The sequence below is a fragment of the Gambusia affinis genome, linkage group LG11 (genome assembly GCF_019740435.1).
Source record: "Gambusia affinis linkage group LG11, SWU_Gaff_1.0, whole genome shotgun sequence".
Classification (NCBI taxonomy): Eukaryota; Metazoa; Chordata; class Actinopteri; order Cyprinodontiformes; family Poeciliidae; genus Gambusia; species Gambusia affinis.
The window spans coordinates 28981769-29009380 of record NC_057878.1 but is presented as its reverse complement, the minus strand read 5'-3'; the positions used below and the strand labels follow the sequence as shown (position 1 = coordinate 29009380).

At 43.5% G+C, this 27612-nt stretch overlaps 2 protein-coding genes across 2 annotated transcripts; one reads left to right on the top strand and one right to left on the bottom strand.

Moving 5' to 3' along the window:
• The first annotated feature begins 1370 nt into the window (after positions 1 to 1370).
• On the top strand, positions 1371 to 9792 carry slc40a1 (solute carrier family 40 member 1). Its single transcript, XM_044131271.1, has 8 exons — positions 1371 to 1705; positions 1786 to 1853; positions 2464 to 2623; positions 2735 to 2850; positions 4670 to 4796; positions 4945 to 5190; positions 5842 to 6477; positions 7173 to 9792. The coding sequence occupies exons 1-8, from the start codon at positions 1669 to 1671 to the stop codon at positions 7481 to 7483; spliced, it is 1701 nt and encodes a 566-aa protein (XP_043987206.1). The 5' UTR covers positions 1371 to 1668; the 3' UTR covers positions 7484 to 9792.
• Positions 9793 to 12682: 2890 nt separating this feature from the next.
• wdr75 (WD repeat domain 75) lies at positions 12683 to 26015 on the bottom strand. Its single transcript, XM_044132398.1, has 21 exons — positions 25892 to 26015; positions 25426 to 25555; positions 24870 to 24935; positions 24486 to 24585; positions 23962 to 24086; positions 23809 to 23879; positions 23465 to 23581; positions 23310 to 23398; positions 23035 to 23193; positions 22084 to 22143; positions 21803 to 21918; positions 21330 to 21505; positions 21105 to 21259; positions 20600 to 20780; positions 17822 to 17916; positions 17468 to 17563; positions 15694 to 15863; positions 15490 to 15549; positions 14151 to 14285; positions 13963 to 14054; positions 12683 to 13475 (listed from the first exon to the last, which is right to left on the bottom strand). Exons 1-21 carry the CDS (start codon positions 25975 to 25977, stop codon positions 13250 to 13252), a joined length of 2505 nt encoding a protein of 834 aa, XP_043988333.1. The 5' UTR covers positions 25978 to 26015; the 3' UTR covers positions 12683 to 13249.
• Positions 26016 to 27612: the final 1597 nt, after the last annotated feature.

Genomic DNA, 27612 nt, shown 5'->3' with positions numbered 1-27612 from the left:
CTAAACAAATACTTTTTCTAGAGAAACTTTCCAGAAATCGTCTGCAGAAACAGAACAAAAACAAAATGTAAATATTTCTCTAGTTCACAGAAAACTAAAGTTTCCTCTGAAGGGGCTTCAGATCTGGAAGCTCATGAATTATTGGCACATCGTCAGAGATGAAGATACTCTGATATGTAAGGAGTGTTGAGGTTTTGCTGCACGGCTTCCTGGAAGCGCAGACGTCCTGCTCCATGTTGTCCTGATGGCCTCGTGACCTTTGACCTGTCTGGAGAACATCTAGTAGATTGTATATTAATGCTAATCTGAGATGCACGTACATTTTGAACATTTGTATATTTTTAAATTTAGTTTTAAAACATGTTAAGAAAGTACTAAGATTTAATTTTTTGTTTGGTTTTTAGCTAAACATGGAAACTGTTTAATTAAATTTTTAAATCAAAACTCCAACTTGATCAGATTTCACAAGTTACCAAAACAGAAACCAGATAAAATGGATGAAGATATGTCATTTCTGCAGCTTGTTCCTACTGGATGCTGAGGTCCGAGTTTCCGACTGCAGAGATGTTTCAGATTATTTTTCTGTCCTGGAATACAGAAGTTATGACTGAATTATAAAAGGAAACACACAGTTCATTTTGGCCAAAATCTGTCCGGTCATTGTGTTGTTCTGTTTTTCCTGTTTCCAACGCTGCAGCAGCAGCAGCAGCAGCTGCTGCAGCACGGTCCTCCACGCTGACGCTGCTGTTCCAGAACTTCCCAGGAACCAGCAGGTTTGAGCCTGGCTTGTTCCTGAACATGACCAGGAATGTTGAGCTCACAAAGTTAGAATCTGATGCACTGACTTTAATCTTTGCTTTTGTTTGTTCACAACTCAGTGATCATAAGTTTAGCAGTTTGAACTTTAAGCCCTGTTCTCCCAGATTTAACCAAATTAATCAATTAAATTGCTGCTAAAGTTCTGAATAGGAAGAGGGCAACCCAATCAAATTCTGCTCCAGGCCCCATTCAACCTTCATCCGGCCCTGGTTACAAAATGCATTTTGGTAATATATTTCTGGATCCTCTTGGTGAAAGTCATTTATCTATTTGTTAACTGATTTCGACAGATTTTGTCCTTTTTAGATGTAAACATGTTGATAATGGAGCCACTTGAAGCAAAGAAAAGTCACCAAACATGAAAAGAAAATGAATAAATCCGGTTCTTATCGGAGCTCCAGTCCTCTAACAGTCTTTTGTGAAGGTGCGTTCCGCCATCTTTACCTCTCTGTCGTTCTGCCTTATGAGCGCGTGCGATGGGGAGTGCACCGCGTTTGTTTGTGCCCGAACGGTGACGTCACAGCGTGGGTATATGTAACGGCGGGGACGTAAACAGAGAGCAGCAGAGGAGAGAGGACGGAGCCACGGTCCGCAGCCGGACAGAGAAGCAGCCATTCCCCGTCTGTTCTGGGTCGAACCCATCCGTCAGAACATAAGAACATTTCTTTCCAACTTCAGCTACAGTGTTAGCTAAGTTCGGAAGGGAGAAAAGGGGAGAAACGTCGCGTTTTCTTTTGGTTTTTGGATTTTTCTGCTTCTTGCTGCCGACGGTTGGACACAGAGATAACAGAGGCTCCGCTCCTGTCCAGCACAAAAGAAGGAAAATCAGCCTGTTTGAAACAATTTAAAATGGAAACTGCTGCACCCAAGAAGGCAACATGGACCGGTGAGATATTATTTATACAGCGATATTTGTGTAATTACCCAGGAGAAATAATGATAATACTAATAATAAAATCTCTTCAGAATCCATCAGACATTTCTTCACTTCAGCCAAGTTTCTCATTTACATGGGCCATGCACTGTCAACATGGGTGAGTAGAGCTGAAATATTACCTGTAAATATTATTAGTTTATTATAATAAACCAAATATTTTGGCAGCATGGTTCAACTCAAAGAGGAATCTCTGCTCTCATTGTTTGTGTAGTTTCTAAAACATGTAGTATTCTTTATCATATTATCTAAAAGAAAAACGCTTGAAATGACTCAATAAATTGATTTCTATGCAGACTACATTTTCTTTTATTTGAAGTAAACTAGTTATTGAAGTTTTTGTCCTACTGGTTGTTTTGTTTTGTTATGAAAACAATTATTTTGCAGATATTTTTTGCTTTTAGAGAATCGTAGATCCGAACAAAACACAAAACTCCTGTTCTTCTGAATTTTATTAAAAAAATAAATACATCACTGAACAAAACTGATTATTGTAGAAGAACAGTTTATATTTGGAAAGTTCTTTATATATTTTCATATAACCTAATATTTCATATTAGGTTGCTCTAAAAATGATTTTGAATGTTGAGTTTCCAGATTTGCAGCTAATTACAGCCAGAAATGTAAAAGTGTTTTATGGATTTGCAAATAAATAAACAGTGAGATGGAAAGTAGAAATGTGAAATGTCTGGATGTTCGTCTGGCTGCAGGGTGACCGGATGTGGAACTTTGCGGTGGCCGTTTTTCTGGTGGAGCTGTATGGGAACAGCCTGCTGCTGACGGCCGTCTACGGCCTGGTGGTGGCCGGGTCCGTTCTGCTGCTGGGCGCCAACATCGGCAACTGGGTGGACAGGAACCCCCGGCTGAAAGGTGAGAGTCTGACCGCTCAACATGGGTCAGTCTGGGTTGGTTTGGTCAGGTGTGTTTGGTCAGGTGTGTTTGGTTTGGTCCGGTCTGATGTGGGCCCTGGTGTTTCCACAGTGGCCCAGACGTCGCTGCTGGTCCAGAACAGTTGCGTCATCACGTGCGGCGTTCTGCTGATGCTGGTTTTCCACTTCAAGGTCCAGCTGGTGGAGCTCTACAACGGCTGGATTCTGGTAAGATCCACTGAAAACAGTTTATCAATAAGCAATAAATCAATTCATGATTCTTGATAAATTCAAAACTCAATCGTTTCTATTTGCATGATTTACTGTTTTTCTCCTTCTTCCACAAACTGGATGATGAAAATCTTCAGTCTGGAGTTTTGGTCTCAGTTTTGTTTCCAGTGATTTCATAAATGATTAATTTGTCGTTTCTGTTGTTTTGTTTATTTATTAAAGTGTTTATTATTTGGAAATGGTCTCAAAACAACAACATGTTGACGGGCCTAGTTAATGACCACAAACTGCAAACCTAGAAACAAAACTGAGCTGAAAAGTGCGGTGGGTGGTCCAGTTGTTTGGTTTGGAGCTGCAGGCGTGCCGACTCGGCAGGCCGGCCCGGGTCAGGACAAAGGCTTTCTGTCTGCGGCGTGTGTGTGTGTGTGTGTGTGTGTGTGTGTTGGGGGAGTGAGTGAAGCTGCAGCGTCTAGTCGAAGGCCGCCCAGTCAGCAGGTTGCTCATGTGACTGAAAATGGAGGAAAATCCTTCTCTGATCTGCCTGCTGACAGATTCCTGTTGCCATGCCGACCGGAGCAGCTGAGCCCTAAAGTTGTTTTACAACATGTCAGTTTGAGTCGTTAAGACGCCTTTATGACGGCACAGCTGACCTGCAGCGTTCAGTTTCTGCTACCTGCTAATTATTTACAGACTATTATAGATTTTTCCCCCCAAAATAGAAATCGATTCTGGTCGGTTTGCGAAACCTGGCAGGAGAGCAGGACTCGACCTTTGAGTTTAGTTTCTTTTGTGAAAAGAATTTGCTTTAAGTCGCAGAATGTTCAGGGCCTGAATGAAAGTTTACTTCAAAATACACAATAAAGGAGTGAATGATAATATTATTCAGTTATTTTAACAATTTTTGTTTAAAAAGCTGCTCTAGTTCTTTCCTTTACAGCTAAAAATAACCATTTTTATTTATAAACATTTAAATATTTACTCATGTTCACAGTTAAAGTAAATCCCAGCAAAGTGGGCGGAGCCAAGAGAGACAGGGGCGTGGCCAAATGGGCCAAAAAATAAAAATAATGAAAGAAATAAAACTCTGTTACTTCTAAACGTTGTGGGAAAATGTAGTGACTTCTTATCAAAAACATTTTTCTCTCTTTAGGAAATTAAAACTGAAGTGGTTCACCATTCGACCAACAGAGGGCAGCACTGAGACACTTTCAGGCAAAACAACGCAGAACAAAAGTTTCACGCAAAAATGTTAAATTCTGCACAGAAACATGAATTTAGAGCCGTAATCAAATATCTGGCAATTATTTCACTATAAGTTTTATAAAATGTGTTTAAACTGGATTTTTACTTGATTTGCTTTTCTAAACAACAAATTGTTGATTTTGGTATTTAAAAAAGGAGTTAAACACATTTTAATGTGTTTCTAATATTATAGAAAAAGGTTTAAGAAGTGAAATAGAAAATGTGCAGAATGTGTTTTTTTTATCTTATTAATCGTCACAATAATCCATTAATAGATCAATAAACTAAATGATTAGTTGTCATAATTGATTAATCATTAGAATAATCTGATTAATGGTGTTTAAATACTGTTGGTTTACCGTCCACTTCATGTGATCACATCCTTCCTTTAAACATCCCACAATCCTTCACTGCATCATCATCACATCAGACGATAAGTTAATGCAGAAGTTTATAGTTTTGTTGCATTTAATGAATGTTGGAAAAATCAGCTTTGTCAGGATTGAACCTGCTGATGAGAAAGAAGCGCCGCCAGAGGAGTTCAGAGGTTAAACCTGCTGCGTTTCTCCTGCAGACCGTCTGCTACATCCTGGTCATCAGCATCGCCAACGTGGCCAACCTGGCCAGCACGGCCACCTCCATCACCATCCAGCGGGACTGGGTGGTGGTGGTGGCCGGCCAGGACAGCAGCAGCCTGGCCGGTGAGTTTCCGCTCGTATCTGTGAGCGTCAGACTTTGGACCGCCGCCTGCTGACTCGCTCTCATTGCTTTATGTCCTGATTGTTCTGAGCTGCTGAAGAGATTTGCTGCGGTGAACCCGTTGACCCCATGGCGTTTCTCCTCCCGCAGACATGAACGCCACGGTGCGGATCATCGACCAGCTCACCAACATCCTGGCGCCCATGCTGGTGGGGCAGATCATGGCGTTCGGCTCGCACTTCGTGGGCTGCGGCTTCATCTCCGGCTGGAACCTGGCCTCCATGAGCGTGGAGTACGGGCTGCTGTGGAAGGTTTACCAGAAGACGCCGGCGCTCGCCCTGAAGGCCGGCCACAAGGAGCAGCAGCACGAACTCAAGCAGCTCAGCCCCCACAAAGGTACCGGCGCCCTGACCTCTGACCCCAACACACACACTTCCTGCTCAACGACTTTGTCCCAATTCTGCAGTTTGCTGTGGAGTTCTACAACCAGAGAAATGATTTGATTATCGGGAAAAAGTGAAAATACAAGAAAAAATCTGAATATTAGAAAAAATTGTAAGACTATGAAAATATTTTAAAAAGTCATAATAATGAGAATAAAGTCATAATTCAAGAATGAAGTCAAAATAATGAGCAAATTGTTTGAGATTAGTTGTAATATTAAGAAAAGATTAAATGAGAATAAAATCTGAATATAAGAAAACAAACTGAAGTAGAATATTTTAAAACTCTTAGACAAAATATAATTAAAGATGAAACGGAAAAATACTGAGCATCTGGTGAAGTTATACTTTGATAGATTTCTATTTTTTTACTTAATAATAAAATATTTATTAGAATCAAATGATCAGCAGGAATCTGAGACGGATCAGATTCTGATTCTTATGGAAGATCTTTTTCTCATTTAACGACTTTTTTCTGTTAATTTTGTAACTTTTTCTTCTGGTAATAATATCACGACTTTATTCTCGTAATTTAAACTTCTGACTCTCCGTTTGAACTGTAACTTTCAACCTGCTGATCCAAAGCTTCCTGTTTCCCTGACAGACTGTGAGAACGGCCAGAGTCCTGAGGAATCCTCTCAGCCGCTGATGGACGCCTCGCCGCCCGGCGCCGTGGACCCCGGCCAGGCGGCGGGTTGCTGTGGCGCGGCCAGCCGGCCGCTGCGGACCTTCAGGGCCGGCTGGGTGGCCTATTACAAGCAGGACATCTTCCTGGCCGGCATGTCGCTGGCCTTCCTCTACATGACAGTGCTGGGCTTCGACTGCATCACCACGGGCTTCGCCTACACGCAGGGCCTCAACGGCTCCATCCTCAGCCTGCTGATGGGCGCCTCCGCCATCTCCGGCATCTGCGGCACCGTGGCCTTCACCTGGATCCGCAGGAAGTGCGGCCTGATCCGGACGGGCTTCATCTCCGGCACGGCGCAGCTCTGCTGCCTCCTGCTGTGCGTCTCCTCCGTCTTCGCCCCCGGCAGCCCCTTCGACCTGAGCGTGTCGCCCTTCCAGGACCTGTACGCCCACCTGATGGGGCAGCAGAGCCTGCCGGAGGCCGAGCACAGCCTGGGCGCCGCCTTCCACACCAACGCCACCACGCCGCCGCCGCCGGCCCACGAGCCGCCGCCCCTGCAGTCCTACATGTCCGTCAGCCTGCTGTTCGCTGGCGTCATCGCCGCCAGAGTCGGTGAGCAGATCCCTGTTCCCTAAACCGCCGTTCCCTAAACCCTCGTTCCCTGATCCTTTCTCTCCTTCTAAGCTGCCAGACTTTCTTTAATCTCTGCTAATCCCAGTCTCTCTGTGGAGTCCGGCCAACGACCTCTGACCTCTGACCCAGTACTCAGTGGGTTCTGGTGCAAAAAAAGCACCAAAAACAAAAAAACCTCTTTATTTTAAGACTAAATACTTTAATTACAAGATTAAAGTTGTGATATGAGAAAAGAATCATAATAATAAGAATGAAATCAGAATAAGAGAAAAGTCACGACTTTAAAGTTGTAATAATACAACAGTTATTTGATAATAGTCTAATAAACTTAGTGGTAATATTACCAGAATAAAGTTGTAATAATTCTAGATGTTGAGATTCTAAATCAAATCAATCACAGATTAATAATCCATCTGATTTTCCTGGTAATCTGGAGCTGATTGGATACAGTTTGCTGAGTTGCGTGTTTTCTTCCTCTCCTGATAAAGTGAGCAGCCGGCAGCGTGGGGTCAGCGTGGAGTCCGCGTGCCGAGTATCTCCTCCGGATGACGCAGTCATATTTGCAACCTTTGAAGCCAATAATATTCCAGATTGAGCCACTGGGAGTGAAGTGGCTTTTAAAGAGGCAGTAAATCAGGCTGCTGCTAACCGCTGCTTCCTCTGCTGCCCTGCAGGTCTGTGGTCCTTTGACCTCACCGTGACCCAGCTCATCCAGGAGAACGTGATCGAGTCGGAGCGCGGGGTGATCAACGGCGTCCAGAACTCCATGAACTACCTCCTCGACCTGCTGCACTTCATCATGGTGATCCTGGCGCCCAACCCCGAGGCCTTCGGCCTGCTCGTCATCATCTCCGTGTCCTTCGTGGCCATGGGTCACGCCATGTACTTCCGCTTCGCCTTCAAGAGCCTGGGCAGCCGCCTCTTCCTGTGCTGCTCGCCGGAGCAGAAGGCGGAGACAGACGCCTCGCCCCCCACCACCGTGTAGAGCCGCCATTACAGAGACTCTGTCCTATCCGGACCGCCCTGCCTCTCATTCACCCAACTAACACCAACGCTTGTAGCTGTTAGCATCCTGATTGTAGCTGTTAGCATCTTGATGCTGGATAGACGGGTTAGCGTCACAGAAAACTAGCTTGTAGCTTTAGCTAAGACGAGGTTTGCTTATTAACACATAGTTTAGTCGAGGCTCCTCCATTAGACCCGAGGTACGACGTCCTCCCGTCGGCCGGCCGTATGCGGCGGCGGAGTGGACGGTCAGGGAAGCGGGCATGGGGCGCGGGTTGAACGCCTCCCGCCGGTGCTGCGGAGACGCCTCCTACTTAACCAAACTCACTGGCCTCTTAAAGGGTCCGACTATATTTATTCACTAACTTTATCAGCAGTATTGTGTTTTTCTCGTACCAAACAAGAACTCGCGCACCGCAATAATAGCTCTTAGTTACCAAAGTCTGGTGAAAAAGGAATGAGGGAAGCCAGGTCTCTGCAGTACGTCTCTGCGCCTGCGGGTGGCAGCACCACCGCAGGCGGGCTGAGCTCTTTCTCCCATTAGAAGAGAAGAAAATGGTCTTTTCAGGTAGTTTGCGATGTTTCAGTTCTTCTGTGATTTCTGTTGTGATTGTCGTTACTCAGGCACTTTATGTGATTGACGTCTGTCATTCCACTCTGATCATCGGGCACTCGTTCAGTTTTTTAGTTTATTTTTGCACAAAGTTGAAGCCCCGCCCACTAACCGCGGTCCGCCCCCAGTCACGGGTCGTCTGCTTTATATATTACAAAGGCACATATTATAAACACTTAGCAGCGCGTTCGCCAGGAGAAACTGCCAGTTCCTCAAATTACAAACGTCTCCATCAGCCACTCTGACCAGCCGTCACTTTCAATTCTGTCGCTGAAGCTTCATGTGGAACAGATTCTTTGTTCTTTGTTCTCATGAACTTGGTTCTAAGAAATGCTCTTCAGAAAAGACTCAACAGTTTTCTTTGGACTTTGGTTGCTGATCATTTGTTGCAGTTCAGAGTGTTTTCCTTTAGCATGAAGCTAGCTACAGCTTCAGGCAGCGGCGGCAAAACACAACCAGCATCTGGCCTTAGTCCTTGACGCCGCCGCAGTCCCGCTCTGATGACCTTTGCCTCATGTCTTCCACCTTTTCTTTATTAGTCTCAAATAAAGGCCACTAGAGCCAACAACACCTTTAAAAAGACCCTCATGCAGAAGAACAGAAGAAAATTCAACCTGTACGATTCAACTTATAATCCTTCTGAGGTAAAATCAGCCAAAGTCCAAAAAAACCTGAAACCTTCAGAAAACCTGAAGAACTATTGATCAAGACCAAAATAAGCTGCTGATCAAGTCAAACTAAAATTATTTGGACCCAAAATTCTTTTCATTTTGCATCCAAACAGACTGACTAATGAAAAATTTAGATGGTCTTGAATAAAACTGCAGACCTTCTGGAGGTTTTTCTGTCTTTTCTTTGGACCTTGGCTGCTGTTTCAGTCGAGCATGAAGCCAATCTCAGCATTCTGGTTCCAACAGAGCCTGAAAAAATGTTTTTACTGGAACTTTATTTGAGTTCTGGGCTGAAAATAAGTAAAAACGCAAAGAAAGTCCAATGAAAACTCCAGAAAGTCTTTAGAACCGTCAGTGTAGACCGGTTTAAAAGATGACAGCTGAGGTAAAATATGAAGAATTTGTGGCAGAATCAGAACATTTTCTAGTTAAACTGGTCGGAATAATCCAGATTATTGTGGTTTTGGGTGATGCGAGTCGATAGAAGATACAGAGCAAATCAAGACGAATGAAAATTTAACCCCAACGTCTCAACAGTTCTCTTTACCTTATAATGAAACTTTATAGCTTTATCCGCTTCCTGTCTGTCTGAAAGCCTTTCTGGAAACCTGCCGACCGCCGCGTAACGCACACGGAACCGAACCGGGTCGTCAGAACCGGCCCGGAGCGGAGCAGAACCGAGGGAGTCTATTCAGGAATATCAGTCACTAACTCCGCGTTAACATCTGGTCTGAGTCGACTTTAGAGGAATAGACAAAATATGAACAGTTTGTTTTTTAACTGTTTTTATATCTTGTTGTTTCTGTGCTTTTATTGCATTTTATTTGAAAACACCTGCTCTAATCTCCTTTACTTTAATATATGTGTGTGTGTGTGTGTTGTATATAAACATACAGTATTGTAGTTTTCTAGCTAAGAGTGAAATCATAAAGGAATCAGGTTTGTTTGTGTAAAAATCACACTCCAGTAGATGAAGAGGTTCAGAAATAAAGAACTGGATGAAAACAAGGCTGTCGAGTCTTCACTGTGTGTGTGTGTGTGTGTGTGTGTGTGTGTGTGTGTGTGTGTGTGTGTGTGTGTGAGCTCTCTGAAGATATCCAGTGTCAAAGTGCTGAAGTTGGACTGTAACCAGAGCTGAGAGTCACAGACTGACGTGGATTCACTCGGTGATGGAGGAGGAGTCGAGTTCAGCAGGAACCACCTGCAGCTCTGAGCGTCTGAAACGACTCGACGTTCATGAACTCGACTCGTTACCGACGGAAACGCTGAGTCATGATGATACATTTAGCTGGACGATAAATTGTCCCAGAAGTTATTGTGATAAACGATAATGTTGTTTTGAGACCATTTTAAATGATAATGACACAAAAAGCAATAAAGTTGAAATTGTGATGAACATTTGATGGAAGTGGGAGAAATTTTAAATACCAAAGATAAGTAAACAAAACCCAAAATTGTCCTTGAAAAAGGAGCTGGTTGAAACCGAACTGAAAACTAACATCCAGATTTTGGTGGGAAGAGAGAAGAAAAAAACAAATCGATTTATAATAATCAAAATGATTGAGCTTGTTTTCATTTATCATGCGATTAATTGATTTATTGATTATTGTGACAGGCCCAGAGTCACTTGGTGCCAATGCTAACTAAAACAGTAGCGCTAACGCTGTCATCACTTTAGAAACATCTTGAAATGACAAACTAAATATGCAGTTTGCTGTTAAAATTATGCATATTATTGTTATGCTAACCAGTATTTATTTAACAAGCTAAACATTTAGATTGCTAATGTTATCAAACTGCATATTTAGCTTGATAAACTAAAGATCCTTGCTGATTAAATATTAAGTTTTAAACAGACATGTACAGATGAATGAATAACCACAGTCCTCACCTTTTTCCCATAATGCATCCTGCTGCCAGGTGTTGCTTACTGAAAAGGAGCAGATGGATACAAACATTCAAGGGGGCTCAAACACAAATGCATGCCACACTTTTCAGATATTATTTATAAAACTAAATGTTGAAACCAATCGATCTGTTACATCCTCTGAAGTTCGTCGCCTGTCAGATAAAAACTGGACGTGGTTTTTCACCCAATGCAGCTCCGCTAACAGTCCAGCCGCCATCTTGATTCTCCTCTGTCCTTCAGTGTTTTACTGATCAGTGATGACCTTTGACCTGCTAACCAAGGACTGTGGAGCTGCATCGTCATGCCGTTAGGTTCTGCAGAAACCAGCAAGAATGGATGTGAGAACTGGGATGAAATGATTTGATGGTGCTGACGGCGGTGAAAGTCCAGCAGCAGGAACTGGGACTGGAGAAGTTCCTGTTTATGAAAAATATGAGAGGTCAGCTCACTGACATCTGACATGTCATCAGGTGATGATGGTGTGGACCGAGCCAGAACCTCCAGCAGAACCAGGCTGCTGATAGCGAGGCCAGCCTGGAGCCTATACGTCCCCGGGTTCAAAGGTCAGCTATCAGACAGCGTAAAGACTAACGTTCAGCTGAAAACCCGAAGTAGAAGAAAGTCTGGAGGAAGAGCAGCAGAATGTGAAGCAAATCTACTTTTCTGTAACATTTTCAATAATTTTATAAAAAAAACTGATTGTTTTCTAAGTTTACGTTCAAACCGTTTGCTGCCGTAAACAGTAAAGATGGCCGCCGGATCAGAACCAGATGAAGGAGGCTGATAAAAACCATCTGGTTTCATCGGCTGCAGAATCATGACGCGTCACATCAATGTGAAAGTCTGATGAAATGTAAAATGGCCGTTCTGGCGCTCTGCCGTGATGTATGCAAGAAAAAAAACAAACATTACATTTCTAAATTGGTCTGACAAATTTTCAAGAAAAAATTCCTGAGCTGCAAAACTAAAAAATTCAACAAACTCAGAAATTTTAGAATAATCGAACATGCAGGTTGTCATGGTTACTGTTCTGTTGGTTTATGACAGCTGGGAGCAGCTTCACGATAAAGACCAAAGACCGGCGGGATCCTGCAGGCCGACCCGGTTTGATGACCAGCTGCAGAAAAGCCACCAGATAATAAACCGAACTAAAGGCAGGAAGTGAAAAAGCTGCTAAGATGAAACAAAACAAAAAAAACCCGGATCTGATGGGGAAAATGTCTGATCAGGATTTCTAAACCCAGCTGGGTCCGACCGAGTTCACGGTTCTGCAGAAAAACAAAATCATCAGGTGAGTTCAGCAGGAAGGAACGGCGGCCATTTGTAAAACTACGCTGTGAAAAATGAACAATCATCATCTTCTGTTGTTTTGGTCACATTTGGACGGTCACCAGTCACTGAGGTCACTGATGTAAACGTGACGGTCCGTCAGTCAGTCCGTTCTCACCAGAGAACAAAAGGACAGAAGTCGATTCTTAGACCCAGAAAAATCTGAAGATCTCCCAAAATGAAGGAAACTGGAACCAATAAATCGGTGCATCGATAAAGTTTGGTACTTAGTGGGAGGCTAAATATTTGTTTTTGGTAACTAAGCTGACAAACAAAAAAATGCATTTTTGCTAACTTACTGTCGACATGCTAATGTCAACTTACTGTTATAAAGTAATGTTATAAAGCTAACATTTATAACTAAATGTTAGCTTTATAACATTTAGTTATAAAGCTAAATATGCAAAATATCAGCAAGTCAGCAAACTAAATATTTATCTCACTTGCTAACCAAATAGTCAACTAAATATTTAACCAACTCAATAATTATTAAGCTGAATATTTAATTTAAAAAACAAGAATTTGAACTGAATATTAAACTAAATATTTAGCTCACTAAAGCGTTGTTGACCTGATTTCTGATGAGGAAGACGATGGAATCTTCATCATAATGTTATTTAACAGGAAGTGGGGAAAGCCAGACGATGAGTCAGCAAGTTTTAGAAAAACTCAGTTTTTATTTTACTGGAATAAATAAAAAAAATCATCCAAACTTTTCTGGAAACAAAACAATTAAAATCTTGTTTCTGTAAGAAAATTAAGGAAAAAACTAATTCAGTTCTTTGCAACTCAAGTTTAGTAAAAGCTGAGTCACAAGGACGAGGCAGAACATTATGACCACTGGAGACGCAGTGAGAGCGACTCTTAAAGGGACAGTCTGCAGAATATCAAGATGACAAAATCCATTAAAATAATTTCTACTAAAATGTTTTGGACATTTTGTCCTGCATGTTATTGGAAACATTGTTGAAAAACCAATAAAGATAAAAAATGTCTGGACTTGGCTCAGACTGAGGCTGGTCATAATGTTCTGCCTGATCGGCACAAACCATCGGTGAGGTTTTTTTATTTCAGAACTCATAACATCAGAACCAGATGGAACCGGCCCGATAGACCCAACAGGAAGAATTGGGTCAGAACCCGTCCAGGTCCAGAACCAGCTTCCTGTTGCTTCTCCTTCCTGGAAGGAAACCCAGAACTGCTCCCAGGTTCTGGTTCTGGTTCTCAGGAGTCCAGCAGGCTGGAGAACCAGCTGTGGTCCAGTTTCCTGACCCGCCTCAGCTCCCTGACCTGGGCTTTGCTCAGAACCGGGTCGGCGCTGTCCGTCTCCAGCGGCGCCCCCTCTGGCCGTGTGGCTCTGGTTTCCATTTCCTCGTCTGAATCTTCCTCCTCCTCCTCCTCTTCCTCCTGCGGGTCGCTGGGCGTTTCTCCCGCTGAGGTTTTCTTTTCCCTGAAGGAACGGTGGAAATGTTAGCATGACTCAGCAGAAAAACAACCCAGACTGCTGAGTCACAGCAGATCCTGTTGCAGCAGCTTTCTGTGCCGAGTCACAGAAACTGTCACTGAACTTTCTGTTGGCTGTTTGGATGTTTGGACCGGTTCTTCCAGGTTTCGGACCCAAACGCTTCGTCTCACCGTTTCAGATAAATGTAACAACCTGCTGTAAGTTTCCGTTTCTGTAACTGAATCTATGAAACGCTTCCTTAAGAGACAGTCGGGGCGAAGCGGCACTCGTACATTTTACTTTGAACTGCAGTAGAACCTAATTGAAAACAAATATTTAAGTGAAAAAGTTTTTAAATTGTTTTATTACAGAAAAAAAAAAAGAAAACTTGCAGCTGACACCAACATGCTGTGAGAAAATATTAATCCAAGTCACAGTTTTTACCATTTAATCATTTCTAAATGTTTAAATTGTAATCACTTCTGGTTCTGACCTGGTTTCCATGGCGACGCCAAGCAGAGCCTCCATGAAGGCGGAGCAGAGCGCGGCGGCGGCCGGCAGGACGTGAGCCGGACTCTGCAGCAGCTGCAACGACAACAAGCCTCTCAGTCAGTCAATCTGCTCCTACTTCCTGTTTTCTACTTCCTGTTTCCTGTTTCCTCCAGTGGAGGGACGTCGGACCTCTCTGACTGCAGCAGAACCTCCAGACGGTGCCGGGAGCTCGGTGGGGGGTCCGACCGCCGCTTGGTGGTGGGGTTGGCGTTTCCCCAGCAACAGCTGGAAGGGCGTCATGGCAACGCTGTCGTCAACCACGAGCTGTAAAGGAGGAGAAAAGAAGGGGAAGCAAATGCTGTGAGAACAGAACCGGGTCGGACATTCGGGTCGACACAAACGGCCTCATTACTCAGGACGGCTCCCATCAAACATGGAGACGGAGACGCTTTACAAACCAGTTTGTGGAGAAACAAACTGGCTTATTAGTTTTTACATTAAAATGTAATTGTTAAAATGTTTTATTGAGTTTTGACAAGAGAAATGTTCAAACAATCCCCAGAATTTAAGAATTATCTTAAAAGAATCGTCATTCTGTCGGCCTTCTGTCACCTGAAGAACATTTCCAGGATTAAAGGACTAATGTCTCAGCCAGATCTAGACAAACTCATCCATGTGTTTATCTTCAGTCGTATTGATTATTGTAACGGCGTCTTCACAGGTCTGTCCAACAAATCAATCAAACAGCTGCAGCTGATCCAGAATGCTGCTGCTGGAGTTCTAACTAAAACCAGGAAGATAGAGCACATAACACCAGTTTTAAAGTCTCTCCACTGGCTCCCTGTAGCTCAGAGAATACTGGATCTAAAACTGTAAAACAGCTGAAACACTGACTTCCTTTAAATCTCAACTAAAAACCTACTTGTTTAGAGTTTTATTTGAAACGTAATCAATTACTAATTTATTGACGGAATCTGACTTGATGTTGTGTTTTTGATGTTGATTCTATGTTGAATTGTGTTTTTGTGTTTGATTTGATGTAAAGCACTTTGAAATGCCTTGCTGCTGAAATGTGCTATACTAATAAAGTTTGGTTGATTGATTGATTGATTGATTGATGGACCTGCAGAATTCACTGGGAAAATTAACGTTTTCTTTTTCTGCGTCTGTTATTATTTTTGGCTCTTTTCCTAAAGTACGGTGGCTGACAGGTTCAAACGGCAGCAAACACATGAATGAATGTTAACTTTAAAAAACAGAAAAAGATGCAGCAGAAAAACATTGAAAAGACAGGAAATAACATCAAAATGCTAAAACAACAGAATGTACAAAACTCTGAAGTGGCTCCAGAAAACGTTGGTCCTCCAGGCCACCAGGGGGAGTCGACCAGCTGATCACCTGGGACCAGAACCTCAGGAAAGACGGGACGACCAGCAGAAAGAAAAGCTGCGCAATACGTCAAGTCGGTCCTAACCTTACAGAGCAGGTTAAAGGTCATGCTCTCTATTTAGAGCAGGTATCTACTCACCTGTTTGCTTGCAGCCATCAGCCGTTCCTCCTCTGCTCTGGTGCTGAAGGTCAGCAGGTCCTACACAGGAGAGACAGCATGATAAAACCAGCTGGAGTTCAGGATAAAACCAGCTGGAGTTTTTATGCCGGGCATCAGAGTGGGACTTCTCTCCCACAGCGTGAGCTGGCTGCTGATTGGCTGGTATTTGGCCCATCTGTTTACCATGAGCGGCGTCAGGAAGTAGAGCTGTGATCGGTTCAGCCACCGGCTGCTCTCCTCGCAGCTCTCCAGCGCCACCTCCCTGGGGGCGAAGACGGCGCGGCTCACCCGCCCCGAGCACACGGCCTTCTGGGAAAACAGCGGCCGTGGCTCGCTGGGCTTGAAGACAAAAACTGGAAAACATAGGAGAGGTGTAACCATGGTGATGAAACCGGCTCTCCTGCAGCCTCCTCCCTCGGAGTTGGAGCTAAAACTTAATATTTGATTTATTGTCTCTGCTCCTAAAGGTCCAAACCTCTCGGCTGCAGTGAGGCCCGACACAATAACAGACTTTACTGTTATTGTGTTATTGGATAGAAATTATTATGACAAACAATAATATTGTTGTTTGGAGACCATTTTCCAGTAATATAATGGTAATAAGATAATAATGCAACTCATAAACTTTCATTTTGTAAAGAACATTTCAAGCAGACCATTAAATATCTGGATCAGGGCTGCTCCAAGCCTTTCTGGGGCCCTCAGGAGGTTTTTATTTGGGGCCCCGTACCAACATGATGCTTCATCATTACTAAGCTAATTAGCATTAGCACAATTATCTTAGTATGGCTGTTTTCACATTACAGGAGTAACTAAAAACATGATTTAGATGATTTGGAATACAGAATAACATTTAAACATGTTGTATTATTTTAAAGTGACATCAACTGATAAAAACTAAATTTATAGTAAACAAGTTTGATTTCTTATATTTCCTAATTAACAGATAATTATTATTTGTGTAGCAACAAAAAATATATAGAAATTGTTTTTCTATGTGTAATAATATTTAGTTTGTATTAATCAATGTTATTGTGTGTATAAGTGTATATATTGTATATATTTACCGTAATTTCCGGACTATAAGCCGCGACTTTTGTCTCACGCTTTCGACCTGCGGCTTATACAACGATGCGGCTTATTTATGAATTTTTTCTAACGGCCAGTAGGGGCGCTGGAGCAGAAAAGGTAAGCGTGAGACAGCTGGAATATATCTGTAGAGGAAGACTAATGTAACATCGTGCTTTGTGCATGAATAAAAGTAGCTTGAACAGACCCTCATCATGGAGAATACAAGAAGAAATGCATATGATGCAGCTTTCAAGTTAAAAGCAATCGAGCCGATAAAGAAGGAAACAGAGACAGAGGAAGAAGACTTCCATGGTTTCAGTGCACAGGAGGAAGAGGATGACGGCTCTCCGTGACTTTTAACTGTATGTTATTTAAACCAGCCCTGTTAGTGTTGTTTTGTTATATTGCTGCTGTTCAGAAAGAAAAGCTACAGCATATTATTAAAACTTTAAAAACACTTTCTGTGTAAATATCTCATGTTTCAATGTAGGAACATGCGGCTTATGTATGTACAAAATGTGTTTCCTTTAAAAATGTAGGGGGTGTGGCTTATAATGAGGTGCCTCTGTAGTCCGGAAATTACGGTAAATATATATATTTATATATTCAGCTGGGTTCCAGGCAGCTGCTTAATTCACATATAATCCAAATTAAAACACAACAATCTAAAAACAAATAGAAATAAAACCTGAACACAACAGAAACCAGAAATTAAAGGGTTCCTCAACAAAATTTATCTTCAAAAAATATTGAGAACAATAAATATTGAACACAAATTGATTGATTGATTAATTGATGCTTAGCTGCTGTTAGCATAAAGTGAAGCAGCAGCCGTCAGTTCTCCTGGATCTCTGGATAAATAAAGCCGGGTGCCGTTTGGACCTACGGTCTGCGTTTCCGTCCTGGTGGCAGAAGGCGGCCATGTTGTCAGACAGCGGGTCTGCCAGCAGCAGGCTCACCTCCATGGACGTGCTCCACTCCACTGCAGGACAAACAGGAAGCAGGAAGCAGGTTCAGTTCAAACAGCTTGCTAACCTGATAGCTAACTAGCCAGTTGGCTAATGCTAGCATTCTGGACACTAGCATTAGCCAACCCTCTAAGATCAGCTTCTCTGTTACTGTAATAATGCAGTTTTCCTGCTGAAGCTGAATCTGATTAAATTCTTGTCTTTATCCTGAGTCGTGTGGAGACAGGAGACGTGTTAGCGTGTTGCCACATGGTGGCGCTATGGAGGCTTACAGGAGCAGGTGAGGAGGTTCCAGCAGCACAGCTGGTTGCTGCTGGTTGTTCCCAGGAGAAACTTGGAGCAGCTCAGCCGGCCGAAGCAGAGATCCCTGATGGAGGAAGAAACATCACTCACACATCGTCTGCTCTTTAAAAACAACAAAATCCACTTTTTAACTCATCTTACTGTGAACCTGGAGTTTATCTGCGTTTCTCCTGGTGCAGGTTTTTCAATCCCTTCAGTTTTCTCTATATTATGTGTTTTGAACTGTTACATCACAGTATTTGCAGCCGAACTGCTATCAAGGTCATGAACTTCCAGCTATTTTTTAGTCCAAGTTCAAGGACATCAAAGCTACGAGTCAAAATGTTTGGTTGTTTGTTGAATTAACCCACTCAAGTCACGACACTGTGGACGTCCTGGCTGCTGTTTTGCTAGCAGTAGCATTGTGCTAATGCTAGCCTGTTTTGAATATTATTAGCACATCAACAGTTTGTTGCTTCTGTCAGTTTTATCATGGGAACCTGTGATCTAAACGCATTCAGGGAGGTTTGCTAGTTAATCTTTGTGTTCATTCATGTTTCTGCAACACGCAGGTCTGATGAACTGGAGGGGGCGGGGCTTGACATACCTCATTTGCATTTAAAGTCAGGTCAGAGGTCAAAAAGGAGCCTGAGGAGCTACAATAACCAGGAATTCAGACCAAAACACCCAGCTCTGCTTTAACTAGACCACAACTGGAGGAATTAAACATGAAATGATTCAAAAATCCTTCAAGCCAAGAGACCACCCACTGTTACTGTTTATTATGGGCCGGTTCTGATCTCATTCTGAGGATTTGGGTTTCCTCGGTTTCCTCTGGTCCAGCAGCCGTCGACTAGATCAGCGTCTAGTTTCCAGAGGGTTAACCTCTATAGGCAGCCGTTATATAAGAGGCACCGCGCAGCTGCAACAACAACTGGAACTGAGCTTCTTCCTGCTTCAAACGTCTCATTTTAACTCTGAGGAGCTCCGGGAGTTTGACCCGACCCGCCTGGTTCTGACAACCCGACCCGCCTGGTTCCGACAACCCGACCCGCCTGGTTCCGACAACCCGACCCGCCTGGTTCCGACAACCCGACCCGCCTGGTTCCGACAACCCGACCCGCCTGGTTCCGACAACCTGACCCGCCTGGTTCTTACAAACCCGACCCGCCTGGTTCTGACAACCCGACCCGCCTGGTTCTTACAACCCGACCCGCCTGGTTCTGACAACCCGACCCGCCTGGTTCTGACAACCCGACCCGCCTGGTTCTTACAAACCCGACCCGCCTGGTTCTGACAACCCGACCCGCCTGGTTCTGACAACCCGACCCGCCTGGTTCTGACAACCCGACCCGCCTGGTTCTTACAACCCGACCCGCCTGGTTCTGACAAACCCGACCCGCCTGGTTCATACAAACCCGACCCGCCTGGTTCCGACAACCCGACCCGCCTGGTTCCGACAACCCGACCCGCCTGGTTCCGACAACCCGACCCGCCTGGTTCCGACAACCCGACCCGCCTGGTTCCGACAACCCGACCCGCCTGGTTCCGACAACCCGACCCGCCTGGTTCTTACAACCCGACCCGCCTGGTTCTTACAACCCGACCCGCCTGGTTCTGACAACCCGACCCGCCTGGTTCTGGCGCTGCAGTTCTCCGCTCCCTAAAGAAAAAGAGTCGCTCTGATTCTTCTGTGGCTGAATGTGGATTATTTCATAATGAGCCGAGCAGAACCGGGCAGCACGGTTCTGGTGTCCTCTGTGACCCGGAGCTCCATGTGAGCCCAGGAACAGCTGCCAACATTACAGCAGAAACTGCAGCCAGTTGCTGCTGGGTCACAATGAGGCCTGAAAAACATCCAGAAATAAAGGAAAACCTCCCAGTTCAGAGACTGCAGGTGATTTTCAGAACGGGGATTCAGAGAACAGAGCCTGGAGCTGGAAGGATGTTTACAAGGTTCTAAACTGTCATTATGAGCATGAGGGGAAATAAAAACAGCAGCAGGTATTTTGTTCCATATAACACAGTAGGAGTGAAACAGGTAAACCTTTTATGGATTCAAACTCGAACTTGCTGGGAGACCAAAGGAAGTCCTGAATTCTTCAGACAGTAAAGTGTGTCGTCCGTTTAGTTGACCTAAAACTGTTTTCAGCACGGATATAATTTAGTTTTATTCAAGATTTAACAGGAAATAATCATTTAAATTCTAAGCAAGTAGAAATGTTAAACATTTTGTTCCTGATTAATGAAAACCGTATGAAAATCTGGGCTATTTTACTGTATAAAATAATCCCTAAAGATAACAGTTTCAGACTAACAGCAAACTGTTAAAAATAGCAAAAAGTGATTAATTAATTGACAAACAAAACACTAAAAACATCAAAAAGGTTTGGCTTCATAAATAATCTTTAGTGGACACAGATTTTCTCCTTTATTGAGTAGAAATATATGTTTTGTCCTCTGGCGCCCCCTAGTGTTTAAAAGTGTTACAGCAACAAAAGGAATCGGCCATGAATGTGTGAATGACTAATAAACCATTTTAAGATGCTTCAAACTTTCCATCTCTTTTATTTGAACAATAAAAGAAGATTAAAAACTAAGTTTAAATCAGGGTTGCTCACAGTGTGGCTCGGGGGCCATTTACAGCCCTCTGGGTGATTTTGTTTGGCCCTTCTGACCAAGAATGGAGCGAATTTGTGATTAAATTGAGATAAAATCAGATAAAATCTTGTTAAACATTTATTTAGGCATTAAGGTTCCAGTTTTACCTGATGTTGCCCGGCGGCTGCGACAGCGTGAGCAGCAGCTCCCAGGAGGCGGGGCTCCAGACGGTGACCACTTCCTGGAAGCCGACGGCCAGCAGTGAGCCGTCGGCGGAGAAACAGCAGCGCTGCGGCGCCAGGCCGTGATAGGCCGACACGAAGTCACATGACCAGGAAGGACCGCCGTCTGGAGACAGGACGGTCCGACAAGTTACCAACTAGAGATTAACGATTCCAGATTAACAGCAACATTAAGAGATTAATTAATCTGTTATTTAACAAATTCATGTTTTTATCATTATTGTTGATTTGTCTTATTTGATTGTTTTGACATTTTTTATTTTAGAGGAAACAAAAGAAAAAAAGAAAAGAAATGAAGTTTCAGATTTTCGTCGACCCTCCAGTAAGTCGTGACGTTGGGGTCAAAGGTTAATCCCGGTATGGAGACCAGCAGGCCTCAGATTAAAGACAGATTACTGTCAGTCTGGACCCGGTCCAGCTGGGTTCTCACCGTCCGGGTGGGCCGGCGCCGCCAGCCTCCAGGCTTTGAAGAGTCCGTCTCGGCCGCAGGAGACCAGCAGGGAGGTCCGTCGGGCCGCCGGGTCAAAGGTCACTGCCGTAATCTGGGCCTCGTGGGGCGTCGAGACGGTGGTGTTCAGGACGAAGCTGGAGCGAAGAGAGAGACGTCAGAGGTTCTGGAGGTTCTGGACCGCCTCGGTGATGAAGACCTCGGTACCTCTGGCTCGGCTCATCGAACGCCCACAGCTTCAGATTAAGCTCTGGCTCCGCCGTTTCCTGCTTCCGCTCCTCCACCGTGGCCAACCAGGCGCCGGCGCCGTCCAGCGTCGCCATGACAACCTGGAACTGGTCCAGACCCTCCTGGTGAATGAACTCCTGCTGCACCACGTCCAGCTGGGGGGAATTATTGCATCACAGATTATAATCCACCAGATTATTACATCACAGATTATAATCCACCAGATTATTACATCACAGATTATAATCCACCAGATTATTACATCACAGATTATAATCCACCAGATTATTGCATCACAGATTATAATCCACCAGATTATTGCATCACAGATTATAATCCACCAGATTATTACATTACAAATTATAAACTACCAGATCAAACCCTCATATATCTAAATGATCAACTCAGATCTCCAGATTAAACCCAGATTAAGCGTTTGGCTCCAGTCTCACGTTGAACAGCAGTCTGTCTCTCTGGAGGGAGTAGAACTGCAGGTGACCCGGTTTCCCGTTCAGAACCAGAGCTTTGCTGCGCGGGTCGACCATCAGGTCCGTCTGGACGGCTTCGCCTGCAGAGACGCATAGGAACAATGGCGTTGCTACGGCAACCAGATCAGGAGACGAGGTGAATTAAAACATCTCCGCGTTATTCCAACCAATCAGGTCGAGCGTTTCAGACAAAGGAAACGTTTTTAAAATCAGAATAAAGTGATCCGATCAGAATCTGAGCTGACCTTTGACCAGACCCTGAATGATGGACGACACTTTCACACAACTCTGGATGACGACGATTTCTGGACAGGAAACAGAAAAATATCAACAACAGAGAAACGCTGCAGCTGGTCAATGAGGACACAGAGAAACTAAACCCGGCTTCACTTCCTGGGTTTCTGAAAGGAGAATAAAACTTCTGAGACAGAAGAGACAAATACAGACAACAGGATGTCCAACCCGGCCAGAACCGATCCGATCAGAACCAACCCGGCCAGAACCGATCCGATCAGAACCAACCCGGCCAGAACCGATCCGATCAGAACCAACCCGGCCAGAACTCCCCAACTCTTAACAGATATTGATCAAACTTATGAAAAACTCAGACTTAAAAATATATTAGCAAATGGAGGTTAAAATAGTTTTTCTGTTTTATTGATGAAATGATTTAATTTACTAACTGAGGAATTTTAATTAAAAACAAGAAGCTGCAGAGTTTAACTTCTATTAAAACTATTTTCAGAAGTTGTGACAGTTTGTTATAAGACAGCTGATCTATAAAAAAGTCCGTCTGCTCTCAGTGATAACCATAAACAACCAATCAGAGCAGGAGGCGGGGCTTAGCGCTGTCAATCACCTCATGTACTCTCTGCTAAATGTGTTGATAGTGGAGAAACTACTCACTGTTACAGAAAAAGCGTCATCAGTGGCTATGCTAACTAGCCTTAGCATTAACAAACGGAGGTTGATTGACAGCGCTAAGCCCCGCCTCCTGGCTCTGATTGGGTGTCAGGGCTGGGAGCTCAGGGAGGAAATTGATAATTTCACAGATTATCTGTCTCATAACAAAATGTGTCGACATGGTAACAGTTTTAAGAAAAATGGAAGAAACATTTTATAAAAGTTACTGCAGTTTTAAGTGCACCCACAGAGGGTGCACTTTCTTTTCCCTAAGAGCGTGTTCTGCTAGTTACTGTTGTCGCTGTGGGAGGTGCAGAACAGCGCCCCGTCTGGCGACACGGCGATGTGCGTGATGGCGGCGCCGAGGCGCGGCAGGAAGTCCTGCTGGCTCTCCTGCTGGTACCGCCACTGGACCAGAACCGACTCCACGCCGCCGCTCAACAGGTTGGAACCTGGTGGGAACAACGGCAACACAGAGGGTCAAAAACACCAGCGGGACGCGCTGCGGCGGTGGAGGAAGACGAAGAGGAGGAGGAAGAGGAGGAGGGACGCGCTGTGGCAGCGTTACCTTCAGGAGTGAAGCGCAGCGCGCGCACGGCGCCGTGGTGCCAGTGCAGGGTGCGGTAGGTGTACTCTCTCTTCTGGTTGAAGTTTCTCCTGAAAGGTCACAGAGGTCAGAGTTCACCAGGAGCAGGAAGTTCAACCCAGACCAGCGGGACTCACCAGAGCCGGATCTTTCCGTCTTCGTGTCCCGTGGCGACGCAGTCGTCCGTCGGGTGGCAGGCGACGCAGGTGAACGTGTTGCTGCGGCCGCTGCAGCTGTTCTCCTTCAGAGAGAATCTGGAAGCGCAGCAGCAAACAAACAATAATTTATTTTAAAAAATCATCAGCTATCGTCATCATTTATTCTTATTTGTTGTAAAAAAAAATGATAATTTATCATTATCACTTATGGAGAAAAGTTTCTTGTCATGATACAAATTTTGAATGTTATTCATATTGGATTCTCTGCCTGGCTTTTTCAAAAATAAAATATATCAAACAATTAATCAGACAGCTGAACCGACCTGAAGGACTTCTGCTTCTTGAAGAAGAAGATCTGCAGCTGGACGCCGTTAGTCGAGGCCACGTACTCGCCCTGTGGGGAGACGGCAGCCAATCAGAGAGCAGAACAGGGGCGAGAGAGAGAGAGAGAGAGGGAGGGAGAGAGAGGGACGCACTGCTCTGCCGAAGGCGACGGTCGCCGGGTTGGCGCTGACGTCAGAGAGGACGGCGGAGAGGTCAGAGGTCTCCACCAGCTGGCCGGCGGTCTGAGGCAGATGAACGGCCAGCAGCTGGAGAGAATCTGACACCAGAGAGAGAGAAGAGATTTTATTTACAAATTTAGATCATATAGAAACAATAACGCTGCGTTCATTTCTGCTTCTAAACAATCTGATTGGACGCTGAAAAAGACCATCGCTGAGTTCAATATGCGCTAAAACGAGTTAGCCTAGAAGCGAATGTTAGCTAATGTTAGCATCCACAGTCCACATTACTTAAGAAGCTTCATAAATGATCTGGTGCCTGAATAACAGATTAAAAGTTAGAAATGTCTTTGTTGTAAGATGTCTACCAAGGTTATAACTTTACATCTTAATGCAATAAAAAAAACAAGAAAAGCTGAAAAATATTCAGATGGAAGTGCAACAAAGAGAGTTTTAGACTAACACTTCTCGTTCAGCTGGAAGGAACTCAAACTGACCCAGAGTTTTGTATCCTTTTGTTGGCGTGGCGATGAAAACGACGCCATCATGGCTGGCCGAGGCGTAGATGGAGCAGATCGGATACCCAATGATGTACGTCTGGAACAGGAAACAGGAAGAGAAGCTTCACTGATTTCACTGTAAAGTTGCATTCAGTTAAGTTTTTGAGTTAATAGCACCACAGAAGCAGAAGTGCAGCATGTAGCATTAGCTGCTAACGCTCAGACATCCGCTGTCCCGTCAACACCAACTAAATATCTGACATTAGCTTTATAAACCGGAATAAGATAAGTCTCTAATCTGCCGTCGGCTCTGTTAGAAACAGCCTGGACAGGAAACTCAGACAGGAAGTTAAAACCTGATTATGGAGGAAAAGTTTTTACCTTAATGAGGATCCCATCGGTGAAGTCCCAGAGCCTCACAGTGCCATCTGCTGAGCAGGAGTAGGCCTGCAGGTTTAACCACAATTCATTTCTAATGAAGCATCAAACATTCATTCGGTTCACAAAGGTAAGCTAAGTTATTGAAATTAACTCATTTTTAATGAGATTCTAATGCACTGAGATGCATCTGGATTTCAATGCAAAAACACGTCTGACCTGCTGCTTTCACATCATCACACATTCACAGGTTAGAAAACAAGATTATAAATCAAATGTGATTTTATACGAGTCACTCAGAATACATTTTAATCATAATAATCAGAGATTTGTGGTTTTCTTGCTCTGGTTTATAGTTTGGAAACTGATTTTATTTTTACTTTGCACCAGAAAAACAACCCTCCATCCTTTTTATTTTACTTTTCTTCCTGAATGTTTTCATTCCTCTGCTGGATTACTGAGGGGCCCCATTGAAGTGAAGTCAGGTTATCTGCAGCTTTTCTCTCCTCTCAGCCGTGGCTAACACAACACAATGAGTTCAGCACATCTGGATGTTTACCTGCAGATGGTTGGAAGGTCTGAGCAGCACACCGGTCACCAGGTCCGTGTGGCCCCGCAGCTCCTGGACACACTCCTCGGTGACGGTACTGAACACCTTCACATTGTGACCCGAAGCGCAGAGGAGGAACCTGCGGACACAAAACATCATCTTTCGGCTTTAATGGCAGGTTTTGTAGTCATAATTGTGGTAACTCGGATTTTTTTTTTTGGTTTTATGGGTAAAGTTTCGTAGTAATGCAGATTTTATAGTCATAATTTTAGAGTAACGCATCATTCTGGCAGGTTTTATACACAGAATTTCACTGTAAAGTTGCATTCAGGTAAGTTTTTTAGTTAATAGCGTCAAAGAAGCAGAAGAGCAGCATGTAGCATTAGCTGCTAACGCTCAGACATCCGCTGTCCCGTCAACACCAACTAAATATCTGACATTAGCTTTATAAACCGGACTAAAATAAGTAACTAACCTGGAGTCGGAGCTTATAGCCGGCTCCCTGAAGGTTATATTACTGCCACCTTGGTGAACCACGCGGATTTCAGCCTGTTCAACCATGTTTTCATACCGGCTGACGTCATATCCGCCCGGTGTCTCTACGTAAAGCTTTCGGTTGGAACCTTACTGCCACCTGGCGAACGGAAATGGCACTGCAGATTAAATGTTTTGAACGTAATCGAGGTGGCCATGTTGGGACGGTCGTGTCGGGCGTGTTCTGGCATAATGGAATGAAAAGAAGCGAAATAATCATCATCTATTGGGTGAAGAAGACTCGGACTTCCTTTCATTCACTAACTGACTAATCGAGATTTCTTAATATAAGGCTGAGAGTCATTCTTAGTGGTTTATCTCAAACAGCTCAGTTTGTTATTTTTACTACAACTATCGACATGTTATTACTGTATTGTTTCACTCTGTATGAACTGTTGGAGCCACTCATGAGCTGCAAATGTAGTACTGATGTTTAATGATTTATTAATGCCGGTGAGATTACATAAAACTTACAACTGCATAAAGTTTAAAGAAGAAGAACTGGGAGCACAAGTTTGGATTTGTTGTGGATTTTCTTTGGGTCAAAATTTTAAAGTTTCTATTTGTTCATTTTTTCAGGTGATGAAATAGTTTAAGGAGTCACTGAAAGGATAGCAGACCAGATAGTCCTTATTATATCTGTCAGGCAATCAAACACTTTCTCCACTAGGTGTCAGTAGATCACAGTTTAAATTATTATCCGACTATTAAAATCAAGTATCTAAATCAACTAAATGTACTGTTTCCTTTCAAAACATTTTAAAGATGCCATCTCTGTTGAGCAATAAATTATGACACCCTCAAAGTTATTCCACTTAAAATGGCAACAATTACACACGGCGCTTTGAAGAAAGTGTTTCCTGTTTTAGCTCTAACGTTTAGTTTGTTCTGACTGTGGGTGACAGACAGAGAAAGTTATCAGCATTATAATTCATTATGACTGATATGAAACCAACACCTCAGGTCAACTCTCACTTTCAGTCACACATCATGTTGGTTTTATTCCCGATATTAATCTGTGACTCACTGTATGATGTCTAAAGTTAGACTCAATAATTTATTAAAATTCAGAGGAAACAGAGGCAGCAGCAGTCCCACAGCATGACTCCTCCAGGAAATATTTGCCTCATATTTGTTCAAGATATCTTTGTGTTAAAGTGGCTGTTACAGCTAGCCAGTTAAATATTTAGCTCCAAACCAAACATTTAGCTAACAAACTAAAATCAAAGTAAATATTTAGTTAGTGACCAAATTATTTAGCTTACAGCTAAATAGGTAAACATTTTTTTTACTTCAAACTAAATATTTAGCTCCAGACAAAATCTTTCGCTAGCCAAAAAGTTGGCTTTGATCTAAATATTTAGCTACTGAGCTAAGTTATTTGGGAGCTTAATATTTAACAGCAGGCTAAATATTAAGTTAGTCAGCTACTTAATCGGAACCTAAATATTTAGATAATAAGCCAAACATTTAGTGAGTAAGCTTATTATTTAGTTCACTAGCTAAATATTTAGATCTGAAACTTCATAGTTATCTAGCAAATGAGTTAGCACAAGTAAATATTTAGTTAATGGGCTACATATTTAGTTTGAAGATAACTATTTAATTAGCAAGTTGAATATGTAATTAGTAAGTAAATATTTAGTTAATGAATTAACTATT